We start from the raw sequence: 9,390 nt of genomic DNA, 5'->3' as shown, positions 1-9,390 counted from the left end.
ACATCATGATCATCACTTATGACTATAAATTCAAAAACTATGGGTTACAATCCATACACATCTGCCTGTCTGCAACTCTGTTTACTAACGTTTTTGCTCATTATTGACAAAATGTTCACAGAAATACCAAAGAAAAACAGAGTTTGATAGTGTAATTTATTTCACAAAGAAAAAAAAAAAAATAGACAGGAGACAGCATTTCTTCCAGGGATATGAAATAAGCACATTTGTTCAACTACTATATTACTGCCAATGTAATTTAAATATACACAGCTTAACTTTTACCATTGTGTGATGCTTACTAAATGTAATAATGAATTAGTGTTAAGCGTGCACTCTTACTATCAGCATGATTGCAGAATTTACCTTGAATGTCACAACATACAAGACAATAAGCTGATACCTGTCCTACCTTTTTTTTTTTATTAACTAAAATTTAGTGGAATGTGTTTTTTTCTCCCTCTATCTCTCTTGGAAATAGTAATGCAAGGTAATGCTATTGTGCAACATGGCATGCCTCCAGGGAAAAATAAAGGAGTGACCAATTAAAGAGAAATTTCAGCACAGATGCCTTCCACCTTTTATGAACTGGCAGGGAAACACATCCAGTTGGTGTGCAGATTTCCAGGCAGACCAGTTCACGCAGCAGCTTTCTGTCTGTTGTGCTTGGCAAACCACTCATCACTTTTATCTTCATCCATAGCCTAAGAACAAATTTAAAAGTACAGAGATCACAGACACAGCAAAAATGCAAATCATGCTGGATATTTCATGTAGAGAGATGCTGGAGCAATACCAACCTTATCAAGCAGTTCATTTCCTTTGGGATCCATCACGGAGAGCTGCCTGAAAGCCTCGTCTCCAACAAAGCAAATCTCATGGCCGTCCTAAACAAACCATTGTACAGTTAATAATTCACAAAGACTGATTGTATGTGATTAAAACATGCTGCATTGCACTCACTGGGTCAGCCAAAATGACCACTTCCACTGTAGCTTTTCCAGGAGTATCCAAGCTGACTAACGGTGTGAGAATTTTCTGATTTTCCTTTTTCATCAGGGCCTCAAGGCCGGGCAACTGAGGGGTGAAATACAATGATACCACGGTAATGATAATGATTGATATTCTAGTTCTCCAGTCTTAAAAAGTAATTCACAGGATAATATTTTTACTTGCTCTCGTGGGCATGAAAATGCTATTCTGCCAAAGGCTGTTCCATGGTCCACAGCTCCACCAATATCGCGAAGCTCCAGCTTACACTGTGTGAAGAAAAAACAAAAGAAACACACACACACAAGAAAATATACTCTTCAGCTCGGCATTACACACGCAATACAACCTTTTACGGTGTAACCACTGACAGCCACTCTTATTCTAACACAGTAAATGCTTGTATAAAAAGACTGAGATATGATTCCTGTGATGTTTATTTTTCTTTTGACTCACTTGATTGTCTGTGTATCCCATCAGAACTGTTTTCTTCTCCTCGTTTTTCTCTAAAATCTTCATCCCCAGTAGCGTAGTCCAGTAATGGGCTGATGTCTGGAGGTCAGATACACCCAGGCAAACTTTCTGCACCGGGTCTTGGAACAGATGAACAGAATAAACAACTCAAACAGCAATTTCCTGACTCACAGCTTCCGCTTCATACTAACATACTTACAATACTGCACTCATTCCTAAAGCTACTGCTCAGTACAAAATGAACAAAGTATACACAATTTTTTGCACAGAGTGAAACAGTTTTTGTCAGTTGTTTGAGGTTCCCATTCGAGTACAGTCATACACATGAACTAATTACACACTAATACCTGCAGTGTAACTTTATTTTGTTGAACTGATGAAACATTGTGCTTGCAGTTGTTCAAAACACTGACACAATTTAATGATTTCTCCCCTCAGTGCAGTGAGTAAAGGGACATAAATAAGGCCTGTGAGAGTCACCGTTAGCGGGCTGGTCTTTGTCCACCAGGTAAAAGCGATACCCTCCCGGGGCCTCGGTCACATAGAGCGCCTCTCCTACTTCAGTGATGGGCCATCCCAGGCGCTTGGCGTTGCTCACAGCTTGGCTTGACTGCAGAGTGAGCCCCTAAAATGGACACAAGGGTGGCAACATCTTATTTCTGTGGGCTGCTGCACATGTATGACATTATCTGTGTTTCCAATGCTGGGATAAATTAACGCTCACTCACCAAGATATCATTTCCAAGGTGATACTCCCCCACTCCGTAATTGTATGTCAGTTCAGCCACAAAATGGTCATCCTCTGGACCATAGCCAACCATTGTCTTACTCCATTTTCCATCATAAGGACTGTAGGGTGGCATGATAAAGTTATCAGCATCAGAAATACTTTACTGATCCCTGAGGGGAGACTGGCTCAAATATGCGCATTACAAATTTATAAGAAAAAAATGATGTGTACGTATGTAGAAGTATGTGCAACAATCCTACTTTGTGCATTAGTCCTAGTTGTAAAAAAGTATGTGCATTATGTTGAAATATGTGAATAATCCTTCCAAAATATTACAACAATAAATACAGATATAAGAAAGTGAGCATATTAGAATTTGCACATAAGAATGAGCATTAGGAAACAACTCTGCGTTATAAACAGGACAAAAACCACTTCAACACGGCACAGAGCATAGCTACCCGTTGCAAGTTGCTTTGCAGCCCTCTTCAAACTCCTCATGACGTAAAATCTGAAATGAAAACACGGTCCACATGAAAACAATCAGCATGCACCATTCATCAGCATCTTATTCTCTTTCATGAAAGCACTCTACGCACACATATGGGTCACTGCCATAACAGGAAACAGCCATAACTAGTGACTGTTGTGCAACAATGTGGCTAAGCATGACTGTTCAACATCAACAATAAAAAAAAAGTTGACCACTGAGTTACCAGCCATGTCTGACCATGACATGAAGCTCGGAAAATGTACCTTCATGCCCAGCACATCTCGGTAAAAGGTGGCTGTTTTGCGCCTGTCACCCACTTTGAAAACGAAATGTAAAGCTCGTCTCAAAGCCATGCCGCTCGATGACAGATATCCAGATTTCTGTACTCTAAAAACCTCCCAGATCAATGTGTGGGGCACGATTGAGCGTCCTGGGTGATCGATTCTTCGGTCATCGATTTGAGGAGCGAGAGCGAGAGAACGCGCCTATCGGTTCATCCCACCAGAGTACGCATGCGCAGCAAAGCGTTAAATGATTCACAAAAGATCATCAGAATCAGAATACTTTATTGATCCCCAGGGGGAAATTACTTTTTGTTACAATAACAACTCCCACTCAAAGTGTACAGTAAAAAGAGCAATTAGTCAAGAAAAATAAAGGAAGGAATATAAATATAAATATAAATATAAATATATAGAGAATAAAAAGAAAGAAAAAATATATGTACAAGTGCAAACATGGACAGGAGTTATTGCACTATAGGTTATTGCACATAAGTATGGTATTGAATATGGATTATTGCACAGAGGGAATTTGCACAAGAGTTATTTTAGGGGGCCAGCCCACTGACTCAGAGTGTCTGACACTCAGAGTGAGGAGTTGTACAGTAGAAGCTGATTTTACGACTCTCAAGGTGTTAAACTTGCATGAACAACTCATGACATATAAGTGAATGCCAGTATGTTAATAATACAGGCGTACAGTTTACCTAGGGCATTACATAAACAGCGCAGTAGGTGGCGGTGTGTAAATATGTGGTGATGTTTGACACGAGAAGAAGACGCTTCAAAAATGGCAGCGTACATCAGAGGCGTGATATGTCTCCTTTCCGTGGAGCGAAATGCGCTGCTAATGAGGGGGAGCGGTTTCACAGTGGAGTCTAAAAGGTACGTCCGTGGACTGAGAAGGAAACCCGTCAAAGTGTTGTTTCCCGACCGCAACACGGAGAAAAACGCCCGGCCGCCGGAGCCTCACACGTCGGACCCGGGCATCAAGAGGGAGAGGGGGCCAAAAATCACCTCCGTCTCCTCTAAAAAAGCTGACGACAGCGTCACTACCAAGTCCAGCCGGGACTTCAGATCTGCCCTGGAGCATCCTAATGTCACCGCAAGTAAAGATAAATTGGGAGATCTCCGCTACGAGAGGGCTTTCCCTGGGGATAAAAGGCTGTCGTAAGTGCTATAAGTTCAGAAATTTGCATCCCATAACTGCGATGTAGCCTTTAAAACCATTAAAAAACAACACTTATGCCATATCATAGTATTACACCATCCAAAATTACAGACGATAACTAGTCTTATGTCACAATGTCAATATAATATCAGCATGTTGCTCAGCCCAGGGCGGAACAGTGTCCTGATAGAGTGCTAATTATTTATTTGGGTGTTGTGTCATCTGTGTGTCCGCCAGGAGGTTGGTGAGCATTGCCCGCTCCAGGACATTTCGAGAGCACCAGGGTAAAATCTTACTGGAGGGCAGACGTCTGATCTGTGATGCCCTGGAGGCCGGTGCCAGTCCGCAGATCGTCTTCTTCAGCACCGTGGAGCGGCTCAGCGAGCTGCCCCTGGACAAGCTGAAGAGGGCCACTCTCGTCAAAGTCAAGTTTGAGGACATTAAGATGTGGTCCGACCTGGTGGCCCCGCAGGGAGTCATAGGTAAAGCTGGCACATTTTGATGTTGTAGTTCACTCCGCAGCAGAGATGCAGTGAATAGTTGCCTGATTTCACTCCTCCTCTTCTTCTGCAGCGATATTTTCTCGCCCAGACCCGTCACGGCTGAAATTCCCACAAACGGCTCATTCGGTGCCGTTGTCGCTGATATGTGACAACATCCGAGACCCTGGCAACCTTGGCACCATTCTGCGATGTGCTGCAGCTGCCGGGTGCCATGATGTCCTGCTCACCAAGGGTAGGCGAGATCATGTCAGATGAAAGGCATGAACATCAGCTTACACTGCCTGTAGAGAATGGCTGAGACGGTACACTGAAAATCAGTATGTCATCATACAAACTGCAACAATCATAGGGCAGAAACATAATCTGCAATATTTGCTACTCTTTATTCTGCTGTAATCACAAATGAGACGGCTTACCCATCACAATTTCACAAGCTTGCCACTTGAATTATATTATTTGCACTTTGTAATGACATTTTAAAACCACTGACATTCCAGAGAACCAATGCAACTGACAGATTTGCAGCTCAGAAATAAATTTAATTTTGCACAGTCAGACTTTGTTATTTACTACACTGTATTGTAGTCATTCTGAACTGTGCCATCCGTATCCATTTTGAATTGTGTCATAAACTAAACATGTTATCTCATCGCTACTCTGCTTAGTTACTAATTGTGACAATTTTCCCCCCACCGTGAACAGGTTGTGTGGACACTTGGGAGCCTAAAGTGTTACGTGCTGCAATGGGAGCCCATTTCCACCTTCCCATCTATCCCAGCTTGGGGTGGGATGACATTGAAAAACACCTCCCTAAACCTGTGACTGTCCATGTGGCTGATAACTCCTGTGGCTCAGATCGAGCTGCAGAAGCAGCAGATGCACAAGTTAATGCATCATGCAAACCTTCCAAGGCAAGTGACTATGGGTGGGTCAGCACAAAGCCTAATAACAAAAATATGCACTATGAGGAATACAACTCTGACTTGGATTCAGATTCAGATTCAGATGGCGAAGATGCTGGACTTTCACTTCCTAGAGTGGACACAAAACTGTACCATGAGAACTGGGCGCAGAGTCCTACGGCTCTTGTGATCGGTGGTGAGACACATGGTCTGAGTCCAGAATCGGTGGAGTTGGCTGCGAAAACCGCCGGCCACAGACTCTTTATTCCTGTGGTTCCGGAGGTGGACAGTTTGAATTCGGCCATGGCAGCCAGCATCCTTTTGTTCGAGGGCAGGAAACAACTGTTAAAACTAATGGCCACTTCGGAAAGGAAAGGGAAACGTCAAGTAAAGCAACAGTCATCATAATTTTCCCTGGAAATGAGTGTGTATGACTTCTAATGTTCACGTTTTCCATTAAAGAAGCCCACTTCTTACCTCAGACTGAATTAAATGGATAGATAAAGAATTCCCATTATGTACCCTTTCCTGCTAAAATAAAATAGTGAGTGAATTTAAATCAGTGGTTTGTTAAATGCCTGGCAAAATTAAGAAACATTTCTGATTTGTCTGCATATGTGTAGCATGTGTTTTATTCCTTCCAATGTGGCCTGCAAGAACAACTTAATTTTGCTGTGAGATATGTTCAGGACTTACACGAAATGGATTCACATACTATCTACAGTGTGTGGCAATCTATAGAGTCTTTCATCTATCATGAAAAAGCTGTGAAATTAATGAACTGTGTGGTCAAAGTAAAATTTGCATTTAACTTGGGTTTTGCACAGTATCAACAAATTTCAATCTGAATGGTGTCTCCTGCAGTAAATGCAACATTGCCTTCTCTCGCACCCATGAATTTAAATAGGCCACATCTATCCATGGAATTGGTTTATTATTGCACTGTGTATATTTTGCATATCCAATACCTAACCTTGATGGAGCTTATAATACAGGGACAGAGCTTTGTGCTTAACAGTGAATTTTTAATGGTTGTGAGAAGTCATGACTTGAGATACAACCTGGGAGTAACAGAATATAGGGAAATATACATTCAACACTTTTCAAATTTCAAATGCCACTTTTGTGCCTTCAAAAATATCTGGCCTTTTCATAAGGGGACCTTCACAGAAAATCCTCATAATGGCTGCTGAGATGAGAACCACCTTTAACAACTGGCAAGAGATGACTTTCACTCACATCATGACACACAACAAGACACAGAGTTTTAAACATCAGTCATTGGTCTATTACAAGCAACGTGTTCTTTACTGTATGTGCATCTGGCGTACTTTTTTTTTTTTCTTTCTTTCTTTTTAATGGATAGGACCATAAAGGCTGACGGCTACATCCAAACTGAGGTTTTAGCACATTTGCACCGTGTGTACATGTGAATTACAACTGAAAAAAAATGTTGCAATCATTTTATTCTTTCAACATATTTCAAAAACAAACGTAACAAGGATATTGCGGATAAAACAGAAAGCAAAGAGTCAACTGAATATGTAGGTCCACTGGGTAACTCTCTGGTTTCTTCTAGAATTCAGAAATGCTATGGAGTGAAAAAAAGAGGCCAACAAAAAAAACAAACAAACAAACAAAACAAAACAAAAAAAAAGCAACATAATCTCCATATATATTACTGTACGGGCTATAGTCAATGCAAGGCACCACAGGAGAAGGAGAGGACTCCATGAAAGAGGGACATTTCTAAAAAGTGTTAAAATGTCAGTAAAAAGTGAGATGTCTCTCTTAACAGTCTGACAGAGTAGGGGAAATGAGGGAAGAGGCTGGGAGGGGTGAGGGGTGTAGCAACAGGTCAAGGGTTGATGATGGTGTGAGGACTGTTTTGAGTCCCATATTCCATATATATCTGGACCTCTTCTTTAGATGGGCTCTGGTTTGAGCTTCTCAGCTAGGAAGTCGCTGACAAATTGCTCCACTACGGCTGGTGTGATCTCCTCTACATCCCGAACGTACTTGGCTCGGGCGGACATGTCCAGGATAGTGAGCAGAGGTGCGGCCTCTGGGAGGTTTGTATAGTCCCGCAGGGAGTCACTCATGTCATCCTGTGGTGATGGAAGAACAGGGTTTCAAGAGATTAGCGCAACGTCACACCATGTTACAACAGTGCATTCCTCACTGGGTATGTGTGCTACTTTGACAAACATGCAAGGCAAACACTGGATAAGCTCCAGATGAGAAGACACTTCAGCTTGCGTACTTCTCCATCGCTAATCAGTTGAAACTTGCTGTTGGCAAAGAAAACTGGGACAGCACCCATTACGTGAACTGTGGCACGTTAAGATTACCCCCATAAATTCACAACTGCAAGGCACAATCTCAAGAGTTCTGCAGGAGACTGTGAAGTACTCTTCTCTGCCTCTTCCTGCAGGCAGCCTGCCCAGAGAAACCAGAAAGCCTGGGCTTAGTCATACATCCTGCTGTGTGGGAGAGCTCAGGAGGCAGGAGGGGAACCAGGTGGGGGTCCAACAACATCCCTCGTTTTAAAAGAGTCGTTCACATCAGGCTGGGAAATCAGAGACGCATCGCAGTCTGTTTGAACCGCACGTGGGCAGGAGAGGGAGCAGTGTGTGTTCTTGTGTTTTTTGAAGAAATTATGTTAAAAATAGCACACTGTGGGGTTGAACCTTTGCTGAGGACACACATTTTATCTCTTTACTGTGTTTTGAACAGGTTTTTTCGGACGGGCCTCGCCCTTTGTCTTCCTCAGGCGTGATTTCACCTTTCACCCTTTAACATGTTATTGCAGGAAATAATAGGTAACAGAAATAAATCACTTACACTACAGCAGGCAGGCAGCATCTTTCAAACACACTAAGAAGGGCCATTACTTATCCAGACTGGGAACAAAAAGATGTTTCGTAATTCACCTGTAGTTCCACTGTGGCATTACCACCTTGACAAAGATGAACTGTCCCCGTCAAATCTCTAAGCAGAATGGATTTCATGTGTTTTGTGCAGTCACACACTTCACTTTTGACATGCTGGAACTGTATCCACCCTGTGTTGAGACTGCCTCTGTCACGTCCTCATGACAGGATGACCTGATTTCCCCCTAAGCTTAGCCCTCTGTCTCAGACACAGACTTGGAAAGACTGAATATCACTTTCATATAGAAAAGAATGTGCTGCAAACGCAGAACTAACAAGAAAGGGCCAGGGGGTGGCACTGCAACAAAGAGCTGGACTTGTCATGAGGACAGAGCCTGTGATGTTTATACTGTTAGTTACTGTGGCTGCCTGATTTATGTACCAATGTGTGTATTGGCATGACAACCTGGAGATATAGCCACTTTGGATGGATTTCCTGGTACATATTCCAGCTCAAGTTATTCTTCTTTCAAGTCTTGCTGCTATGTCTTTCCCTGTTATCGCGAAATCTGCAGCTATTCTTCCTAAACGGATCAAACCACACAATCAGCTCTCAGACTTCTCGCTGAATAGCTTGGCTGCACTGCTACCTAAAAAGGATAAGTATGCCAACACCAAGTTTGTGACCTCTGCTTTGCAAAACTGCTAACAGATGGAACAGATGAGTTGCACTGTGGTATTTGGTTGTAGGGAGCTCACTTCCTCAAAATCTTTACCATTTCATTATGCTGCAAATCACTACACATCGACCACTTTATACTCACAGATGTGAGCTGTCGGTATACTTAAGAGAATATTTTTATGGGTGGAATGTTTCTCCATTCTCATACAGCAAAAACAATGTTTTCCTTGCATGCTCTCTTGCAACCATACTGTGCGTAGATTATAGATCATCTGGGCACACAGTGGAAAG

At 42.4% G+C, this 9,390-nt stretch overlaps 3 protein-coding genes across 3 annotated transcripts in view; 1 reads left to right on the top strand and 2 right to left on the bottom strand.

Moving 5' to 3' along the window:
- Window positions 1-338: 338 nt before the first annotated feature.
- Window positions 339-3,148, bottom strand: glod4 (glyoxalase domain containing 4). Its single transcript, XM_030066693.1, has 9 exons — window positions 2,951-3,148; window positions 2,656-2,705; window positions 2,193-2,313; window positions 1,945-2,089; window positions 1,447-1,583; window positions 1,173-1,259; window positions 964-1,077; window positions 801-887; window positions 339-704 (listed from the first exon to the last, which is right to left on the bottom strand). Exons 1-9 carry the CDS (start codon window positions 3,038-3,040, stop codon window positions 639-641), a joined length of 897 nt encoding a protein of 298 aa, XP_029922553.1. The 5' UTR covers window positions 3,041-3,148; the 3' UTR covers window positions 339-638.
- A 565-nt stretch (window positions 3,149-3,713) lies between these two features.
- On the top strand, window positions 3,714-6,103 carry mrm3a (mitochondrial rRNA methyltransferase 3a). Its single transcript, XM_030067123.1, has 4 exons — window positions 3,714-4,138; window positions 4,377-4,621; window positions 4,713-4,874; window positions 5,345-6,103. The coding sequence occupies exons 1-4, from the start codon at window positions 3,759-3,761 to the stop codon at window positions 5,950-5,952; spliced, it is 1,395 nt and encodes a 464-aa protein (XP_029922983.1). The 5' UTR covers window positions 3,714-3,758; the 3' UTR covers window positions 5,953-6,103.
- Window positions 6,104-6,552: 449 nt separating this feature from the next.
- Window positions 6,553-9,390, bottom strand: part of nxn (nucleoredoxin) — a 54,089-nt gene continuing 51,251 nt past the window's right edge. Inside the window, exon 8 of the mRNA XM_030067125.1 lies at window positions 6,553-7,652. Coding sequence (XP_029922985.1) covers window positions 7,470-7,652 — 183 coding nt within the window. The 3' untranslated portion in view covers window positions 6,553-7,469. The remainder of the gene's footprint in view (window positions 7,653-9,390) is intronic.

The sequence above is a fragment of the Myripristis murdjan genome, chromosome 13 (assembly GCF_902150065.1).
Source record: "Myripristis murdjan chromosome 13, fMyrMur1.1, whole genome shotgun sequence".
NCBI classification, from domain to species: Eukaryota; Metazoa; Chordata; class Actinopteri; order Holocentriformes; family Holocentridae; genus Myripristis; species Myripristis murdjan.
The sequence above is the reverse complement of the archived record's forward strand: the minus strand, read 5'-3'. Positions and strand labels throughout refer to the sequence as shown.

What these genes read in the sequence shown, in the direction of transcription:
- glod4 (XM_030066693.1), bottom strand. Translation starts at nt 3,040, where the DNA reads ATGGCTTTGAGACGAGCTTTACATTTCGTTTTCAAAGTGGGTGACAGG. An exon ending in TGGTCATTTTGGCTGACCCA is followed by an intron (nt 888 to 963) that starts GTGAGTGCAATG and finishes TGGTTTGTTTAG; the next exon opens with GACGGCCATGAGATTTGCTT. An exon ending in GAAATGAACTGCTTGATAAG is followed by an intron (nt 705 to 800) that starts GTTGGTATTGCT and finishes ATTTGTTCTTAG; the next exon opens with GCTATGGATGAAGATAAAAG.
- mrm3a (XM_030067123.1), top strand. Translation starts at nt 3,759, where the DNA reads ATGGCAGCGTACATCAGAGGCGTGATATGTCTCCTTTCCGTGGAGCGA. An exon ending in GGCCCCGCAGGGAGTCATAG is followed by an intron (nt 4,622 to 4,712) that starts GTAAAGCTGGCA and finishes CTTCTTCTGCAG; the next exon opens with CGATATTTTCTCGCCCAGAC. An exon ending in TGATGTCCTGCTCACCAAGG is followed by an intron (nt 4,875 to 5,344) that starts GTAGGCGAGATC and finishes CACCGTGAACAG; the next exon opens with GTTGTGTGGACACTTGGGAG.